Raw genomic sequence first — 20456 nt, 5'->3', positions numbered from 1 at the left:
TATAATTAATAAATAAATAATAAATGAAATTTCTTCCTACTTTCCTAAATTCCTAAACCTTCCTAAATTTTTTATGATAACATAGAATAATAATAATAATAATAATAAGACATGGAAAAGAAACCACATTTAAAGATTGGGCATTATGTTCTTGGGGAAAATTTGGGAGCCGGAACCTTTGGAAAAGTGAAAGGTAAGAAATTTATAAATCTCATTGGTCAATAAATACCAGATCTGCGTTTTGTGAAATATTGAGTTGCAGTAACTTTGGGCAATTAGTTTACTTTCGATTTTATGATGGTCGTTACCATATATTGAATTTGCTAATCACAAAAGTTCTATCATTTTTGTAATAAAGACATGCGCTTACATAATACTTAAGCAATTTCTTTTAATTAATAGATGACTGTGAAAAAATATTTTTTGTTTATTCTGTGTAACAAAAGTTTCATTGCTAAGAATCTTTGCAAGGTCTTTCAACATTGCGTTTGTTTTATGTAACATATTGCATTAATTTTTACATAAATCATATAATACATTTTAATGATACGATTGATTCCAATGAGAAATAATTTAAAACATTTTTATTCTCAAAATACCAAAGTCTGTAAGCTTGACTTAACTTCACTTTAGCGTCAAAACTTTTTGAATAATTTGAGTGATGTAAAATCGACAAGTAGCTGTTTAGTTTTCCTTTCTGCGAAATAAAATGATTCTTTCTTAGTTGGAAGACATCACATCACTGGACACAAGGTAGCAATCAAAATATTAAATCGTCAAAAAATCAAAACATTGGAAGTTGTAGGTAAAATCAGACGGGAGATACAATACCTGAAGCTTTTTCGACATCCTCACATCATTAAATTGTAAGAATTATTTTTTTAATTTAGTTATGAATGTTTGCCTTATGTTTCATTCAACTTTCACATATTGCATTAGTTTTTTGTAGCTTGTTACAAAATAAGTATCTACTTCTTTTATGTCTGAGCATGCAACAGCAAAATTAATGTGAAATATAGTGACAAAATTATTTTGACAGGTATCAAGTGATTAGTACTCCGTCAGATATTTTCATGGTTATGGAGTTTGTAAGTGGTGGAGAACTCTTTGATTATATCTTAAAACATGGAAAGGTATGATTTACTTTGTTGTCATTGTCAGTGTTGTTATTTTTGTTGTTGTTGTTGTTGTTGTTGTTGTTGTTGTTGTTGTTACCGCAAGGCACTTAGCGGGACACAGGTATGTATTTTGAACACATAGCGGGACGCAGGTATGTATTTTAAACACATAGTGGGACGCATGGTTTAGGGAGGTTTGACCGTGTCCCGCTATGTGCCGGATTTTGACTACAGCAGACTTTGGTAAAATTGACATTTACTGGGACACAAAATTTTTGGTCATTTGTTGACCTAATTATGCATTACCTGTCTCCAAACGATCGGTAATCTTGTAAATATTAATTATATTGCAATTAAAATCGATGTAACCAATGATAAAATTTTTAACAACAGGGTCTGATAAATACGGGACATCTAATGTTATTGTCTTTTTAAGACTTAGCGGGATGCAATTTTTTTAGCGTTTTGGCATAATATTAGCAGCCTGAATATGATAAAATTATTGTGAGTGTTTTGCATACATATCTAAGATCTTTTACTGTTAAAACCGCGAAGATCTCACTTACGTCCATAGAGTTTAAACAAAACAATAACGCTAAAGTTAAATTGTCCCACTTGCATTCGAATCATTAAAGCCCTAGACACATGTCACGAGGTTGGAGTTATTAAGGGTTATTGAGAGAAATACTAAGGGGGACACTGATAATTAATCGAACCTCCATAATTGCATTATGGCGGTTCGAGTAATAGAGAGCTCTTAATTAGAGTTTTAGGAGAGGTTCAGTTATAGAAAGTCGAGTTATGAAGAGTGTACATTGGCTTACTTATGGCTTACTTATGCTACACAGGATTGTGACATTAAAAGTGTACCATTGTTACACACAGTATGTATCGTCCAAACCGTTTAATAATCAGAAATCCTCTAAATTTTATGCACAAGTAAGCTTGTTTTTTATTATTTTGGCATGGAATTTTCATCATTTTTATAAGCAATACTATTTTGGGCCAATTTTGGTCAACTTCAAAAACATTAAATTTTATTTACCACACTATGGAAAGTTAGTGGAAATGCTTACCTTGTTGTTTCTTTTTTGCGTTTTCAGCAGTCTTTTTGGCAATACAGTGGACTCCCTATAACTCAAACCCCTATAACTCGAATCTCTTCTTAACTCGAACGATTTCGCTGGCACAGTTGGAATTTCCTAATAAACTCTCATAAAAAACTCTCTATTACTCAAACTCCTATAAATCAAATCTCTCCTTAACTCAAACGTTTTTTTTTTTTTGCCCTTCGGGTATTTCCTCTCTATAACTCGAACGTCGCATCATGTATCTAGAACTTTATATGATACAAGCAGTTTTTTGCATTGTTTTGGCTCTGTAAACGTAAATAGAGTCTTAACTGATTCGAATGTTTCATCAAACAAAACGTAAACACCATTTTTTGGTATTGAAGTTTTACAGTCATGAAGTCTGTTGCTGGGACAAAATGTAAAGCAAAAAACAAGTCCTGCAAAATGAAATACAAAGCTTCAAAGGAGTTGGAGAAAAAAACTGCTCCAAAAGATGTTGCTGCCCAATTCGATGTACATAGCAGTACATTGTCAACATCGTCATCAAAACAAGTCAAGCCACAAAAATATGAGCAAGTGAACAAAGCAAATGGTTGCTTATGTTACAAATATTGTTTAAAAGTATGGTTGGGGAATCGAAATCGGTAAGTGAAGAGATGACAGAGCCATGGATGGAGACAACATTATCAACGATTCTCTCACAACACGCATTGGAAAATGTATTCAATGCAGATAAATTTGGCCTATTTTACGAGTGTTTGCCTAACAAACCCTGTAAAAGGAGAAAAATGTTCTAGGGGAAAACACAGTAAAGTTTGACTCACTGGTTTGGCTGCCGGAAATGCCTTTGGAGAGAGATTACCCATGTTTGTGGTTGGAAAGGCCGTCAAACCTCAATGTTTTAAAGGAATTAAAACCTTGCCTTGCCGATCTGGCGCTCAGAACAAAAGTTGGATGGAGGAGAACTCTTTGAGGACTGGGTACGTGAGCTTGATCGGAAGTTTTTTGTTGAAGCAGATTCGCTGTCAATCTTTAGCCTGGCTTGGTTTGAAAAATTCCAAACATTAGAAACGGAATAGCTTTGTCAATAATCATTCATTTTAACAAGTCTTGATCTGTGATTGGCTGTGTTATAAAATAAATAAATAATTTATGTCCCACATGTGTTCATAACACATAACCAACTTTGCAACAGGCATGTTTAAATGCCACTTAGCGAAACACAAAAAAATAGTAAATTTACAATTAAGCTATATAGTGTAACAACGCGTTTAAAAAGTACATAGCTTGCGGCAGGAAATTATAAAGGTTAACAACAACCAAAAAATTTGAAACGGTTGGAAAAATAGTGGGACGCGATACAACAACAAAATATGTCAACCATTACGGTATTAAACAGTGTTGTTCGTGATAGTTAGACACTGACATGAATCTCATTTGTTTACGTCAACCAGAAGACGTGTCCCCCTAAGTGACTTTTGCCCACGCCAGGTTTCATGTCCCGCTAAGTGCCTTGGGGCTTGTATTGTTGTTGTTGCTGCTGCTGTTGTATTTTTTTATTGTCAAATTTCTTTTTCATGCTTTTTAGGCCTTTTTCATATTTCTTCATTTTATTTCAGAATTATGTATCATGTGACAATTGATTTTTTAACACTTATCAAATCGTTTAGCAGTTGTCTAAAATTTTGATTAAATTTGTGGTTAAGCAATTCGTAATACCGAATACAAATTTTAATTTTGCTGTTGATCTAGATTTGTTGTTTTTCTTTCTAGTTGTTTTTCTTTCTAGCTATCAGAAAAAGATGCCCGTAGGTTCTTTCAACAAATTATATCAGGTGTGGATTATTGTCATCGACATATGATTGTTCACAGGTAAGTTTGCCTTGGACGTATCTAAAACATTAAGTGTGCGTTTAAAAACAAACTAGTCATAAACCCATTAAAAAATTACCTGTCGTAGACATATTCTTTCTTGATAATTCGTTGTTCGCCTGTTATAATAATTTTTTTTCGCAGGGAGTCTGAAACATAACTTTAATAGAGCCATTTTGACCACACAGACAAATTACTTCTCGTTTTGGTCAATAAACATTTGTTCTTGTAGAGATTTGAAGCCAGAAAATTTGCTGCTGGATTCACACAACAATGTAAAGATAGCTGATTTTGGTAAGTTTTAAAGAAGATCTCTCCAATTTTGGCTGAATACCAAAAGAGATATATTTAGCCCAAATTCTGTTTTTTTTTAGGACTGTCAAACATGATGCATGATGGTGAGTTTCTCAAAACGTCATGTGGATCACCAAATTATGCTGCACCTGAAGTTATAAAAGGAAGGTTTGTCTTGCCTATCGCTTGTTTATTTTCTTGTCATTTGTTTGTTCGTTCGTTCATTTGTTTGTTTGAAACTCCTGTATATTTCTATTTACTTTAGTTTATACGCTGGTCCAGAGGTTGATATTTGGAGTAGTGGTGTGATTTTATATGCATTGCTTTGTGGGACTGTAAGTAAATTGCTTTGTGGGACTTGTTGTGATTGTGTAGGGCATGTTAAGCTTCGTTAAATTGTGTTGCTTATGTGGGGTTGGCTCTAAGGTGTTAATATAGACACTTAGTATGTTCATATCACAATCTTGTTTTCTTATAATCAGGTCACTTGCTTAAAAAAGATTTTAAAAAAACATAACTTATTTTTGAATGTTTTTCAGCTTCCTTTTGATGATGATCACATCCCAACTTTGTTTAAAAAAATTAGATGTAAGTAGTATATATTTAGTATATATAGTATAGTATATTTAGTATATAATTATTTCGTCATCAATATCGTATTTATTTGACTCTTTTGGTTGCTGTGTTAGTAAAAGACTTTTTATTATTTTGAAAGTTCTCTTGTCAAAAAGATATGTCAGTTAAAGGTCTTACAGGGTCACACACACTGCTTTAAACCATATTAGTTGTAGCAGATAAAGGGCTCTTAGTTATTTACTTATTTATTTATTTTCATTTCAGCTGGAATATTTGCTATCCCTGGTCATTTATCAAGCCTGATAGCTGGTTTGTTAACAGCCATGTTACAAGTTGATCCTATTAAAAGAATAACTATTGAACAGATAAAGTTAGTCGGCCATTTTTGGTGGAGATATATCGTATATGCTCGCCAATACTATTGTGGTGTTTTGGTTACTTTGCATGAAATTTTACTTGTAGATGCTAGATGCTCCTTAGATATAAATGCAACCCTTCTACGATTCATCCTATGTTTTTTTTCGCAATATACCTTTTTTCTTTAAGTTTTATAGCAAAAGTTCGGGTGTATATCATCAAAGAAGGGTGAAGAATGATGTAACTTACTTCTTAAAAGAAATTTTGATTGGTTAAATTTTTTTTAGAGAACATGATTGGTTTAAAATTGACCTTCCATCTTACTTGTTTCCATCAACAGACAATGAAGGAAAACATTTAGATGATGAAGTTATTAATGAAATATGCGAGGTAATATTACTCTCTATGTGGAGAGTGATGCTTTGTAGCATTCTTTGAAACGCATTAATTTTTTTATTAAATGTAAGGCAGAGTTATACCATGAGTATTAAGTTTCTTACATACGTATTTTCGAGTTTGTTATTGCTCGAAATTTAGTGTGAAAATTTTGAGAAGCAAAAACTGACTCCTAAAAAGGCGTTTTATTAAAAGTTATTATAAGTTAAAATAAGTTGTGTTGTGTGTGGAACAGTACTTACACTTCTTCACTCTTCTTGTTGTCTTGTGGTATCATTTGTTGAAGATTACTTGGGGTCCCTTGCTTCTCTCTCTAAGATTTTTGTTACCCTGTTATCGATACTGTCAGGATTTTTTATAGCAAAAACATTGCGACAAAAAGGAACTGGTTTACAATTGAACTTTTGTTGTTGTTGTTGTTTAGAAATTTGGAGTGGAAGAAAGTGATGTTCGTTTGGAGTTACTTACTGGTGATCCTCACAACCAGCTAGTTGTAGCATATGATTTGATTTTGGATAACAGAAGAATAAACGCAGAAGGTATGGAAACTTTCATGTGGTGTGCTTATAGCAAAATTTTATGATTGTGTGGTTTTATCACAAAAGTGTAACCCATATACCTTGATTTTCGTTCCGTGTAAAATTGGAATGGGGAAATGTTTTTGTTGGTCATCTCTTCAGAAACCATCTTAGCTGATCACCTGAAACTTGTCTTAAAGCAACCGTGTTTGTTATGAAAATACTGACGTCATTAGGGACAGTAATGACTTGATGCCGAAAATTCGTTGTGAAGTCTTTTAAAAGTTCAGTCGTTAAGTCGTGAGAAGAACTGTGTGCCCCTCCAAACCCCTGAATAGCTTGTTGTAACACACGTCATAAAAATGACGTACAACGTCGTAAAAGTGACGTACAACGTTGTAAAAGTGACGTAATTATGTATTTCAATCTTGTTACTTTTGACACTTAATGTTTTCATCTTAGCTCGGATTGTTCATGGCTTTGTGAATCCGCCCCCTGTTTCACCTAGAGAAAATGTATGTATATATTTTTTTTATATCATAATAATTTATAAAATTACTATTTTTTAATCAGCTTGACTTTTACAGTCTTAAAAGCAAAAGCAGCAAAAAATTGAAAATGTGTTTTTTGTTTACTTAGGTTTCGTTTGGCAAGCCAGGTAACCTTTTTTCATGAAACGTCCAGTTTGTCTGTTGCAGATGTAAATAAGTCTTTCAGAAATATCTGTACATCCGGTGCAGAGCTATTAAAACGTGATGTGCTTTTGGTTTACATTGTAATACAGAAGATAAATTTCAAAACTGTAAATAAAATATTGTTCACGTCCAGTCTAGTGCGGTAAACAACTAATTAAAGTTATTTAAGTTCAAACAAAGATTATAAAACGCTTCAGAGCAAAACACGATTAGAAAAAGTGGATACCCAATTATGACGTTAGATCTCATTGAAAACTGAAATCTGGACTTCTCGTTTTGAAATTTTGTTGATGCGTTTACATTTATGTGCGTACCTTTAGAGGTGATATGTAATAATTCTAATTAAAATTTATTTTATTTCATAATCTTACTTTGTGTCTAGGTGCTGTAGGGAAGAAAAGATCTGGAACAATTCGTCATGGAAAGAAACCAAGATGGCATCTAGGTACAAAGATAATAGTTGGATGTCATACTCTAATTTGTTAATCCACCGTTGTAATACACTGTACATTTCTGGGTGTTTTTACTTGCCAACGAATATGAAAATTGACTTTTTCTCTCACTTGAATCACCCCAATTGCACTTGTTGATAATTTCAAAACTTCTTTTTCCGTGTCACTTCTTTTTGCTGTTCAATGTTAGGCATCAGATCTCAGAGTCGTCCACAAGACATCATGCATGAACTCTACCGTGCTATGAGCAAGTTGGGATTTGTAAGTACTCTATCACTTCTTCACGATGGTAAACAATCTAGGAAAGTCACGGAAAAAGGTCTTGGAAGGTCATAGTTTGAGGATTTTGTTTTTGCTAAGCTGTCCACACTATCTGAGTGCAAATTGAATATTGATTTGCACTTTTGTTTTCGTAGTAAATTTACATTTTTAGTCATAAAAATGTCAGGCCATTCAAAAATTATCTAGTACCCTGTTCTAAGTTAACATGATGAAACCATTGCATTGCATTGTTTTGTTTTGTTTGTTTTTCTTATTCTTGTGTTAACGTTTAAGAAGAAAGCCACACGGCTTGACATGAGATTTCAATTCGCAAATCCACCTCGTCAAAACGCCAGTCTCACTACTTTTGATATTTTTTTTCTTAAACCATTTTTAAATAAAGATGGAATCGTGTAATAGTTCATGTAAATTGTGGGAAATACATTTATTTTCATTGTTGTCAAAACCATTTTAAAGTCTATTAGCAAACCTTTTCTTGTTCAATTCTTTACGGGGTGAGTTCAAAAAGTTTCCAGAATTTGCGTTATCATACTCTGCATGATTCTCAACACGACTCGAACTTCATAGGAATCAATAGTCACTGTGTGTTTCACAAGTTTTGTTTTGTTTTATCGCAGGAGTGGAAGTGTGTTAACCAGTATTACGTGAGAGCACGAACTCTGAGTAAGAACAAGAAAGAATATGTAAGTTTGTTCACCTTGTTAGCTAGTCCTATCTCAGTCATAAGGTATAATTGTTCATAACTTTTATGGTCTCTCTTAGCTTAAAGTTGGTCTTCAGTTATACCAAGTTGACCAGAAAAGTTATTTGTTGGATTTTAAGAGTTTATCACCTGACATGGAGGAGAAGTATCACTCTTCTTCGGAGAGCTTATCATTAAATCGTCCGGATCCTTCTACATCTCAGGGTGTGAACGGGAGCGAAAGTCACCATGTGATGGAGTTTTTTGAAATTTGCTCAGAACTGATCGTGGCATTAGCCTGCTGAAAAAAAATTTATAATTTTTAATTTTACATCGAGAATTATCAAGTTGTTAAATAGTTGTGGTGATATGAAAACATCTTGTACTACCAGGAGCTGCTTGAATATGTATTATATGGATATATTAAATTTTTAATTTGTTTGTTCGTTTGTTTGTTTGTTTTATTATAATCCTTTTAAATTTGTTTTTTAAAAAATGAAAATTTATAAAAAAAAATGACAGTATGATATATTACCATGGTAACTTGTCGTATTTTAGGAAGTCTAATCTGATTGGCTATTTAGTTGTCAAATTCCGATAGTAAATTTCGTTATCTTTATTTACAGCGCCATGATAATAGCAGGAGAATATTTTCTAGTTTTGTGTGCCACTTGGTGTAAATTTTTCGCAGCAACGAGAGATTAAGAAACAAGAGGTGTATCCCATTTGTTTACATTCTGTCAAAATGCTGTTCATTTTATCCGCTTTTATTTTTTAGAATTAAAGTACGACCAAGTGCTGTTTTATGTTGTATTTGTTAAACTCTCTGTATATTGTGTATTGAAAAATAAAAACTAACATTTTTACAATCCTTGTTTTTATTGTCTCTTATAAAAAGAAATGTTAAAAGGTCTCACAGAATGAATAATTTTACAATTTTACAAACATTTTTGGCATAACTAAGAAATCTTTGCGTGTGTTCAGCAAGTTTGCGAAACCTGAAATGTTTTGTTGTCGGAAAATATTTTGCACGCAAATTTATAATTTTTGCTGATCCAAATTTTTTGAGCTGAATTTCTACTCATAACCAAAACGGAACAGAATAAAAAAATACTTTGAATTGATTGGCCCTTTGGCTAATTATTCTTTTGCAAAATTTAAGATGTATAAAAATTTTCGTTCTTGTCTTGAAGCAACCTAGTCCCCAGGGTATCTTGTATCTTCTGGCATCGGGACGCATGTTCATCTCGCCGTCCCAATATAAAAGAGACAACAAGCGCTGGAAACGAGGCTGGACTTGAAACTAAAATGACTTTAATTGGGATTGCAACGGAAAATTGAATCAACTAATCAAATTTAAACTATTGTCTATTCTTCAACGAACGTGATTACCAAAGTTAAATTTCTGCCAATTTAAATTTCGCAGAACTTCACTAAACAGGGAGGTAGATAATTTTATCAGTTTGTATTACACATAGTTTTTTCAACAACAACAACATTCTTCAACAGTGCGTGCAATGTAGAATTGGTCAATGATTCTGTTGTATGAATTGTCTGACTGTTTTCATGATAACTTGTTTACATAGAACACTTTATCTTCCCACAAAATCGAGATAAAAAAAGTAAGAAGGAAAAAACCTTCGTCAACAAATTACGCAGTTGACACCAAGTTAATTGAGACAGTAATTTAAAGACGGCTAATCAAGACGAAATTTCGAAAAGGTAGATAACAAAAAAAGCATACTTCAGTAAGTAAAAGATGTGGAGTGAATTATTTTTTTACGTTAGGCTAGCCCAACTTGCTAATTTAGTTCAACTTGCTAATTTAATACGTGAGGTTCTATGATTTCCTGTTTAGACGTTTAATTATGCATGCCGATGTACTGTTCTGATTGGTCTGAGACATTCAGAAAACAACAAACCACGCTAAAGAACTTCATTAAGCAGACAATGTATTGAACTCCGACCCAACACTTTATTCCTTTAAAGATAGATTTTCGCGATTTTGAGATTTTTGGTCTAGATCGCAAAAGTTAGGCCCCGCAAAAAAATTGATTTATTAAAAACGGAAAAGTTTGTGCTCGCTAAAAAATTGATTTATCATTCTCTTGCATTTTACACATTTTTTCGAAAAAGTGTAAAATATTTCATGGTTCGTTACACCTATTAAATTTGCAAAAGTTAATTCTCGAGAAAAATCCTAAATCGGCTAATTCGCAAATTCACGGAAGTTTCTACCAATTTTGCGAAACTTTATTCGGTGAAAGTTTCTATTTTTAAAGTAGTTGTTAGTTACTAATATATTATTTTACCCTGCCAACTGTCAAGCGCTCTTTGATATTTTTTCAAACAAATATGATTTTTAGAAAAGCCTACGTACGAAGTGGTTTGAATATTGGACTTGTTTTTGTTGACATAAATTTCAATTTCTTAACTTTAAATACGAATTTACTTTAACGCTTCATGCAATCCTGTTTTATAAGGGGATAAATCTCCACATCAATATTTTTCAATTTCATGTAAGAGTAACGGGAAGTTTTAACGTGCTTGGGGATTCCATCCTAATGGCCGACTGTAACTACGTTGCATTACCGCCAGAGATACGTATAACATTGCTCTAACTTGCTTTCCAGCTACACAAGTTGTTAGCGGTCATTAGATGGCACCAAATGGGCTGACAACCGTACATTTAAAGTGCGTCGGAAGGCGACTCGAACATGGAACCTTGTAAATTACAAGTCGAAAGCGCTACCACTACACCATCTCCACCTGTTATCTAGAGCACCAAGTACAAATGAAAATCTTTAATTCTAACTACGATATATTAACACGTTAAAATACCGATGTAGTCCACGCTCCTAAGTTCGAAAACTCGAGGTAGTAAGGGGTGAGAGGGAGCCGTTGTACAGCACAGATAGACTTTATGTAAAAGGAGTTCCCGACGAATTGTGTTTCTCAATCATATATATTTACTTGATTGTCCAATGTGAACAGATGTTATGGAAATTCGTTACTTTTTATCTCCGATATATCACCTAGGTTGATGTTACATCCATGACACATCGCATATCTCCGTCATATTTTTTCGCTAGACACTTAATCTTTTATTAAATCTTGTTGTCGTATAATCCTATCACAAAATATGCGGTTCGTTCTTGGTGATAAACTATATATCGGTATATTCATCTCAAGTCAAATCATAAGATTTCTTGTATCTTTCTGACAGAGAGACGCTAATCAAAAAAAATTGGTAGGGAGGCAATATTCTTTATCTTGAACGGCATTAATTTGACATTTCATTGTTCGTGATGATGTTTTCGTGTTGGTCGTTAATACTCAACAGCATCTTTTAACTACATTGAGACTTTAGTTTGTTGTACGACTCTGCTACCGTGGTTATATTCTTCACCAATTTAGGTGACTTCAGATGTTACGAAAAATCGCTTTGTTATATGGCTATGAAACTTACTGAGTTTCAATATTTATCTATTAGACACCTGCATGCCGAATTTTTAGGTCCCATACCTTTTAGAGGCTTTGATATTGGCCATTACTCGAAACTACCCCTAAAAATCTCTATGAAATCCTTATAATAGAGCAAATATAATAACTCCTGTTGGGATTATCCTTAGAAATTGAAACTTTCAACACAACTTTGTTTCATCAAGAAAAATCATTTTGCATAATTTAGACACGTGACTAATCCGATTTCCCGATTTTCTCGGGTTTTACCCGAAAATCGGAAAAAACGGATTTTCGGGAAATTTTTGGCAATTTTTTATCCGATCCATGTAAAGACCGGAAGATATATTAATCAACTTTTATTTAGCTTTCAGAAAATTCAAGCAGAATGTAAAAATTCGCTATAGAACAAAAGTAATTAAATTTTAAGCAGATAGTGGCATTTTTAACAAATCTCAAGCTTCTGATGACGTCACAGAAAATGTGCTGACGCAAGCAAAAATTTATTGCCGCCGTTTTGTTTCTTTTATGATATACTATAAGTATGCCAAGTTTGATTCAATTTGAACAACCCTATGAAAAGTTATTGCCCCCCGGTCATGGTATGTTCGAAAAACCCCGTACCGAATAGTGTTAAGGGAGCTAAAATCATGAAAACAAAATATCAACGTAAATTGAATACATGTTTAAAAAAAATCCAAGAAGTGAGAAGGAGAGCGGGTGCCCTAGCTAGGTTTGTAAAAACCAATAAGCTGTGCGAGATTATAAACAGGCTTTTTATGCTTTATTACCAAGAATATGAGACCTGGACGAAATTAGCTTAGGTAACAAAACACGTGATAAAAAATCTAGATTGTCGTATTTATTAATTGTGAAACAATTTACACGCAGCATTAGTGGAAATAGAATCCGTCCGTTAATCAGAAAGGCCTGCCCTATATTTTTTTTCTAATGACCATTGCAAAATTGTTCTAGATAAAAAGAGATGATAATGAAATTCTGGTTTTGTAGTACAACATGTTGTACTATTTCTAAATGTCTGAAATACGACAATAAAAATCTTAGTAAAAACACTGTTTTTTGTTACTTATTTATGTACAGAAATAATTTAAAAATCAGTGACATTGTTTGTTGCAAGTGTGTTCTAATTAGAAAGAAAAAAGTTTAAAAAATACCCATTTCCTATGCATTTCTGTTAATTGGATTGTCTATTAATTTTAAGGTGCGGAAGACAACAATAACGCAATCAAACGTAGTAAAAATGACTAGGTGATGATTCCATCCATGCGTTTTTATTCAAGCATTATATCATAGATCTAAGCTCGGGGGTTTATATAGAAAAATATGGCCCACATGAAGTTAAAAAAAAATTTAGGACAAACATACTTACTAAGTATGTTTCTGATATAAAAACATGAATTTTGTTTTTTTTTATACTAATTTTTTCTTCTTTTTTCATTTCTATATTCTTCGGTGCAATAAAGAATAGGAAAGTTTGGGATGGAGAATCGTTGAGAAACGAGTATGAAAGAGATTCGCCAGAATCATCGCGTAATAATTGTCCACAATTTAGGCTAATAAATTTTTACTGGATATCCTCTGCATCATCACGCCCACACACTCTATCACAGGTTCTTTTGTTATCTCTTTCACTTCTTGCCATGTAGATGAGGGTAAAAAGCTCTGAGATTGAGGGTGCTGTCCAACATCTGTTAATGAACAGCTGGAGGGATATTGATAAAGTAAACTAATTGGTTAAAAAATAACAAACAAACGATTGCTTAGCAACCTATGCAGGAAATAACAAACAAATTATTCGACGCCCGTTAATTGCATATACTTTCCAAAACATACATTAATTTGTAAATGTTCTTCTTCAACACAACTACAATAGTTTCTCTTTTTCAAGCCTTAACGCATGTTAGATATCTGTAACAGGCGGTAAATCTTGATTATTCTCGTGCCATTTCACAATTGTTTAAGGAAATAACTTTTACCACCCCACCAACCCACCCCTCGTAACGCATCGTAACAAATCTAGGACCACCAACTCTTTGTTACGTAATATTTCGAATCTTAAGACCTCATCTATTCATTTCCCATAGTACCAAAACATTTAGGTAACATATAATCAAACAAACTAGTGCTCTAGTATGAGAAAAAGATATAACAGGGTCATTTATTTAGCACACAAGATGACATTTCTGGTGCTTTTGTGTAAGTCCAGAGGTAAGAAAAAAAATCAAGATGTAGACCATACTCTCTAAAATAACTTAAAAGATTTGTAATACATTAAAAACTCTGTGTTAAATAACAAAAGAGCTCTGCCCGTCCGAGATTGGCAGAAAGAGAAAAAGAGCCCTGGTAACTAAGGTTATGTTCTGCCCATCTAATCAAAAACAACAACAGTAAAAAGTTGATACAGTTATATTGTTTTGTGATGATACGTATTATCTTTTTCCTCTTTCCGTTTGTTTTTTGATGTTGCCATAGATACAATTTGTTTGTGTCGTGTATATAATTAGTCATTTATTTTTACATATCGCGTAAAATTAAAACTGGTAAACTAATCAAATGCGTTTATATTTTTTCTAAACATTGATACAAGAACACCTACGAGGGTGCACCAATTTAAACAGTTTCAATAGTAATTTAATTAGCACCCAATAAGTATTCTCACTAAGAACTGTTTCTCAAATTTTCGAAACATATTATAAGCGCCCGGGTGCGCCCGAATCATATTATAAGCATCCGGGTGCACTCGAAACATATTATAAGCGCCCAGGTAGGTTTCAGATGATACGCTGGTTACGTCTAACACGCGGTTTCTATAAGCAGCAGCTTAAAAGCAACATAAAGCACATATTTTTTTTTCAAAAAAGGAAAAGGTTTGTTAGCAGTATTCCAGGCTGCGAGTGAATAAAAGTAATAAAAGATATGCTTGTTTAAAAAGTTATAAATGTTTCGTAACAGCCAAAAACCTCCAAAGTTTATATGAATAACGATTCTTGTGAAGTTCACTGTTGATGACGACGTTAATGATTACTGTGCGACTTGGTTATCCAAAGTTTTCTTTCCCTGCATACCGCGACTCAGTTATTCATGTTTTCATACCCAGCAGTTTGTGTTTAACTTTCCTTCATAAAGTTCATTGTATGTGTTATTAATACTAAATGAATAATAACAGAACCATCACAAACCAAAAAGGTGACGAAATAGTCCGTTATTTTTGATTATAGTGACTTACACGATAATCAAAAAAGGCAAGGAAAGAATTTTTCACACTCGTCGGTAACCCGTATATAAATCCACGCGTTTGCCCGTCCTTTTATTAACCGCATTGTTTGTGTACCGCTACTGCGGTTACCATTTTGGGTGACAGACAGACAGACGTATACGGGTATTGTAATATAGATTCTTTGACACTTTGCGTGGATGGAAAAAAGTATTCACACACAATAGTAACATTTAGGACGAAATGTACTCCTTAAAAAAACTAAGTAAGTTTATCTGAAAAACACAATGTTGATGAAGAAACATAATAGTTTTTGTTTGTGTAAGTTTCGGAGGTTATAATCTTTTTAATTCCTTCCTAAACCTACAACACACTTCTTAAACCGTTAATGCATTTTTAACTTCCAGTTAACTCATAATTTAAATTTAGTGTATGACATATGTGAACACACTCAGCAGAAAATAAAACACACTTAGTATAAGTCCTAACTATGTTCGCATTTAGGTTGTCTAATACTTATCTCACAGATAGCATCTCACAAATGTGTTGTCGTAAACAGACGCTGAAAGTAATTTATTTTTTGCAGATTTCAAAATCTCCATTTTTTATCATCACTTCCATCTTTACCATTTCAGGCTATCTTGCATGCATTCGTGGCTAACCTAAAGAGCCTGGTTATTAAATAAGTAGTTTGTGACGTCATACATTCTTTTCCTACGCGCATGACTGCTTTTTGCTAATCAGCAATCTAAGAGTTGCTTATAAAAGAAACATGTAGTGAGATTAAGTTAGTTCAAACGTTGATGAAAGAAAGATAGCTGTTGCAAGAGGTGAGCAAGCTTGTTTGGTTTTCTAAGATTTTTATTTTCTTAAATTATTTCTTTATATCTAAGAAAGAAATCGTTTTATGACTTAAAAACAACTGGAATTGCTGCAATTAAATAACTGATTTATATTGATAAGAAATATTACTTTTTTTACTCCTCTTTTCGAGGTACCTTTATTTTAATGTGAAGCAGTCTCATTTTCAGGGCTGTTAATTCTTGTGTACATCTGCCTTATATAACTTGACGTGACTAAAAAGTCAATTTTAGATTTCGAAAATTCTATTTTGGTGATATAGCAAATGTGACGGTAAACGATTCCATAATAATATCAAAGTTCTCATTTAAAAGGAGGTAGAAATTCACCTTGGACCCTGATTTGACGCAAACACTTTCAAATCAAAATTAAATCTTAATTTTTTTTTTACTCTTTACAAACACATGGAATAAAGACAGTTTAATCGGAGAGATTTCCTAAAAATGAATTCCTAAATCATGTGCCACACACAAAAGGAAGCTGTAAAAATATTATTTCGTCCTCATGCCACCAAATTAAAAGGGATTAACAATTCAATGAGACACGTGGGGTGTTTGACTGCATTTAGTTAAGTCAAGGCTCGTTTTCCGCTATAGCGCTCTAAACAAAACTTTAAAATTTTCCCATCAGCTGTATCTAAAAAAACTTTGAGAAATTATTTCAATATGTTAAATAAATACTAAACGTTAATTAATTATATTGATCCATGCTGACATTTTTAATATAGATGACAAAAAATGACAAAAATGACATGTCCTTTCATTTTTAAATACCATGCGAATTCAAATTGTTAGAATGGTGGACTTTATTAGATGGAGCAACTTTTTCTTGAAATGCAATCTCCGTCAACTTTATCGATTACTGATAAATGCGTACACAAGAGAATTTTTGTCTGTTTTCCACAGCTATTTAGGGGATACTATATGTTATACATAAAAACAAAAACTTCAGTGGTTCGTAGATTTAATTCATGTATATAATTGCGTTTCTAAATATAAAAATAAAAACGCTTTCGGGTTCGATCGAGCGCCATATTTATTTACATATTTGTTTACATACCTGTAGTCTCACTTGTACAGTTCTTTTTCGCATCCATTTTTATGGTTAGCTTTTACAGCGAATAAACATGGGATGCATCTCTACTGTTTTCTTCTTTGATGGATTTCTTAAACCTAATTTTTTTTTAATAAATTCGCTGTTCAAAAATAAAATTGTTTAGACCAGACGTAGAATCCAAAATTACAATTTGTTGTTATTCTTGCTGCTAAGCGGAAATCCTTCGACTTTATCACATGCTAAAAACCTGGGAACGAGGTTGTCACTATAATGTTAATAAAGTGTTCCAAGTTGTCTGCAAACCCAAACACACTATAGGTTGTCATTCAAACTATCTTCAGAGTCTTCTTGATGAAACATACGAAGCAAAGTTTTAAATGCAAATGAATCAACAGACTATAACCTATTAACTTATACAACCTTCCAAAGCAAAGATTAATTGTAAACTAGCACTTCCTGGTGTCTATGAAGTTTCTCACATTAATATTAATATGACGGCTTTTATTCCCGACAACCCTCATGACGACGGTATTCATTTCCGATGGTTTTCGTAGCAGAAATCGTCTGGCCCTGTTACATTTGACCTTTTTATGATATACCGACGTTCCTGCTTGGAAACTTGCAACGGACTTTTTTCACAAGGGTCCTTAGAATGAAACCCAAGACAGGAAATTATATAACTATATGAAACGAAATAAAACATCCTGAAAAATATTGATGATTTCACACCCAACCTAGTCCCCAGGGCATCCTGCATCTTCTCTGAGATCAGCTTGCTCGTATCGCCGTCCCAATGTCAGAAAAGGTACAAGATGTCCTGGGGACGAGGTTGATCTGGCTTTCTCCCTCTTCCCTTCAATACAATCATCCATGTTTTTATCAACTATCATTATCACTTATTAAGGGAATTTTTTAAAGTCGTTTTATTATTTTTGTTTATGATTCCACTTTGGCTTTTCTCTTCAGAGCTTCATACATGTCCTTTTATGGTTTTTACCAGTTCTCTGTCAGTTCATTTACTATCGTTTTAAGCTAAATAATAGTTTGATTCTAATTAAAAGCTGAAAACTAGAGGTGATTGCCCAGGATCTTCATTTCTCTGAATCTTTGGAGTTTCTTTCCTTCAAGGCTGAATTATTTACCACTTTCGACTACAGACTCATTTATGATAGGCGTTCTAATGGGTGTTTCCTCACCCTTGCCTTCATATTCATAAAGTCAGCGTTTGCTTGACACTGTATTGAAAACAAACTTGACAGCTAAAATCACAGGCGTGCGGAATCTCGTTTGTTGAAAAAATAAAAAGTTGATAAAAAATACTTTAAAATGATTAAAAAAAAACATTTAGCGCATGTAACGGAATATAGAACTTACGTGTATGCTATGCCACACAGTGTCACAGGACATGAGAATGCAACAAAACCATCACAGGAAGTCACGGTGGTGCATAGATGTCTGACGTCATATAGTTAAATCACAAAGTCAAATATTTGATGACATCAGCAGAAATATTTAACAAGTACAATATTTTAGGGTTTTTCAATTACCTCTTTAGCAGTTTTATAGCTCGTTATGACAAATTATTGTGTCAAAACAAATACGCGTCCAAAACATATTAAACCGTATTAAATCACTACCTGTCTTTTGTTATAACCCCCTGAAAGTAGGCTAATTGTGCTGAAAACAGGGGGATAGTATTTATGTCTGTTTCGTTTCCTAATTAAGCAAAACACTTATAAAACTTTAATTGCTATCATCAATCTTTCATTGTTGACACTTGTTGTTAATAAATACATCATTATCACAGATCTTTCTGACATTCCAAATTTTCAAACAGTGAAGCAAGTACGACTTGACCATCTGTAATAGGTAAGAGTCAATCAAATTAGAATTTAGTGGCTTACATACTTGTTTTGTCTTTATGTTATGGTGGATCCTTTTTTGTATCTCTATTTTTGGTTCCTTCTTAGAAGAGGGGACCTAACTTACGAGTAAGTTACCTTAAGATAGTACCCTGGTGTGGAATTATTATAAAACAACAACAGCGAATGTTGCTATGAATTGTTTTAATTTCCTAGCGGGATTTGGACATTAAACTTAACGCGGGTTATCTAAGATTGATAATATCTTAATCTCTTGATTTCTGACTTATCGTTTTGAAAATAGGAGAATAGTTTTAAGTAGAATAAATACATATTTACCATTTCTGACGAGTTTTTATTAAATTACAATTGACAACCCAGATATATATCATTCGTTTAGAATCCTAATCTCATAAGAAATGTGAAAAATTCATGCAATGTCCTTCTTGATTGTTCCTTACTGACTTAAGATATGAGATCGGATATGCTGAATGGTGAAAAAGTTAAAAAATATTGGTTTTGACAAGTAAAATTATTGCTTTTTGATATTTTTGTTTTCTTTTTAATTTTAAATTTTTGTAGTACTTTGAGAAGTTAATAAAAATAATAAAAATAGAAAACAAGAAAAGAAAAGAAGAAATTAAATTCTCCTTAAATTTTAAGGAACAAAAACTACCATAGATTTCATCTTATTTGTTAACTGTGTTTATCATTTTAACAATTCAAGGACAAAAAAATTGATCACGACAACATTAACTCGATTTTAATGAAGCATTTAATTAGCGGATACTTTAACGACGTTTGTAATTATTGTTAATAGAATGTTTACCTTGTCCGTCATGGTGGTACATTTCTGTCGTACCACTCCATTTAACCGCCCGGAAAGCAAAGTGGATTTACGTTGTCAGTTGTAAACACCGCACTGCTACTTTGTTAATATGGCAATAATTTAATTTGTTATACTTCGTTTTTTAGGTAATTTATTACTAAACGAGACTAACACAACGAGATGCCTTTAGCAGTTGCAGATGTTCTTCTACCGAAACAAGTATGCGATTCTTGTTATGCCTCGCTTACTCAAATATACAACGACATGTTCCAGTTAACACCTAAATCAAACCTAAAGAACGCCTTAACAAAGACAAACTCTAACGGTTTGGATGTAAACGTGTATGATGCATCTCAAGCGCACAGGCGCTCTAACAAACTTTTAAATTTGGGCTCATTTAGAAAGTCGATCCCGCAAGAGTCTGATGTAAAAGACACACGAAAATCAGATAAAAGAATAAGTAAAAAACAAAAAATCTACAAAAGTATTGAATCTATCCCTACTTGGGTTGAAAACGACTCCAAATCGAACATTGTTGGAACAAGTATCGAGTTTGTTACGAAATTCTAATATGACTGCATTATCAATTTCCACACGGTGCGGAAAACGGCGTGATTACCCGTCTGATTGTGACTGACCTGCATTGAATAATATTTTCACGTTACGCTCCTTGAGCTGCAGAATAACTTGAATAAAGAACTGGCTGGTCCAGAAACCTGATAAAGTTGTTTTATAAAACAGTAGTTGTATGGTGAAGTTTGTTCTAGCATTTGTAAATTGTACATATTTATATATATATTATTTATTATAAATCTTTGTTTATTAAACTTTGCATT

At 33.0% G+C, this 20456-nt stretch overlaps 2 protein-coding genes across 3 annotated transcripts; both read left to right on the top strand.

The window, feature by feature from the left end:
- Positions 1-64: 64 nt before the first annotated feature.
- LOC130629476 (5'-AMP-activated protein kinase catalytic subunit alpha-2-like) lies at positions 65-9184 on the top strand. The gene is made up of 17 exons (XM_057442693.1): positions 65-193; positions 725-866; positions 1040-1133; positions 3981-4063; positions 4296-4357; positions 4438-4525; positions 4623-4692; positions 4897-4945; positions 5198-5303; positions 5578-5680; positions 6111-6225; positions 6667-6719; positions 6844-6862; positions 7282-7344; positions 7542-7612; positions 8251-8316; positions 8396-9184. The coding sequence occupies exons 1-17, from the start codon at positions 112-114 to the stop codon at positions 8618-8620; spliced, it is 1491 nt and encodes a 496-aa protein (XP_057298676.1). The 5' UTR covers positions 65-111; the 3' UTR covers positions 8621-9184.
- Positions 9185-15607: 6423 nt separating this feature from the next.
- On the top strand, positions 15608-20450 carry LOC130629472 (uncharacterized). Of its 2 annotated transcripts, XM_057442687.1 has the most exons (3): positions 15804-15842; positions 18737-18798; positions 19767-20450. In XM_057442687.1, the coding sequence occupies exon 3, from the start codon at positions 19801-19803 to the stop codon at positions 20188-20190; it is 390 nt and encodes a 129-aa protein (XP_057298670.1). In that variant the 5' UTR covers positions 15804-15842; positions 18737-18798; positions 19767-19800; the 3' UTR covers positions 20191-20450. The 2 variants fall into 2 exon arrangements, with proteins under 2 accessions (XP_057298669.1, XP_057298670.1); XM_057442686.1 differs by lacking the exon at positions 18737-18798 and having other exon boundaries at positions 15608-15842.
- The last annotated feature ends 6 nt before the right edge of the window (positions 20451-20456 follow it).

The sequence above is a fragment of the Hydractinia symbiolongicarpus genome, chromosome 2 (genome assembly GCF_029227915.1).
Source record: "Hydractinia symbiolongicarpus strain clone_291-10 chromosome 2, HSymV2.1, whole genome shotgun sequence".
NCBI classification, from domain to species: domain Eukaryota; kingdom Metazoa; phylum Cnidaria; class Hydrozoa; order Anthoathecata; family Hydractiniidae; genus Hydractinia; species Hydractinia symbiolongicarpus.
Note: the sequence above shows the minus strand (reverse complement) of the source record. Positions and strands in the feature narration are given on the sequence as shown.

What these genes read in the sequence shown, in the direction of transcription:
- LOC130629476 (XM_057442693.1), top strand. Translation starts at nt 112, where the DNA reads ATGGAAAAGAAACCACATTTAAAGATTGGGCATTATGTTCTTGGGGAA. An exon ending in CGACATATGATTGTTCACAG is followed by an intron (nt 4,064 to 4,295) that starts GTAAGTTTGCCT and finishes TTGTTCTTGTAG; the next exon opens with AGATTTGAAGCCAGAAAATT. An exon ending in TGTAAAGATAGCTGATTTTG is followed by an intron (nt 4,358 to 4,437) that starts GTAAGTTTTAAA and finishes GTTTTTTTTTAG; the next exon opens with GACTGTCAAACATGATGCAT.
- LOC130629472 (XM_057442686.1), top strand. Translation starts at nt 19,801, where the DNA reads ATGCCTTTAGCAGTTGCAGATGTTCTTCTACCGAAACAAGTATGCGAT.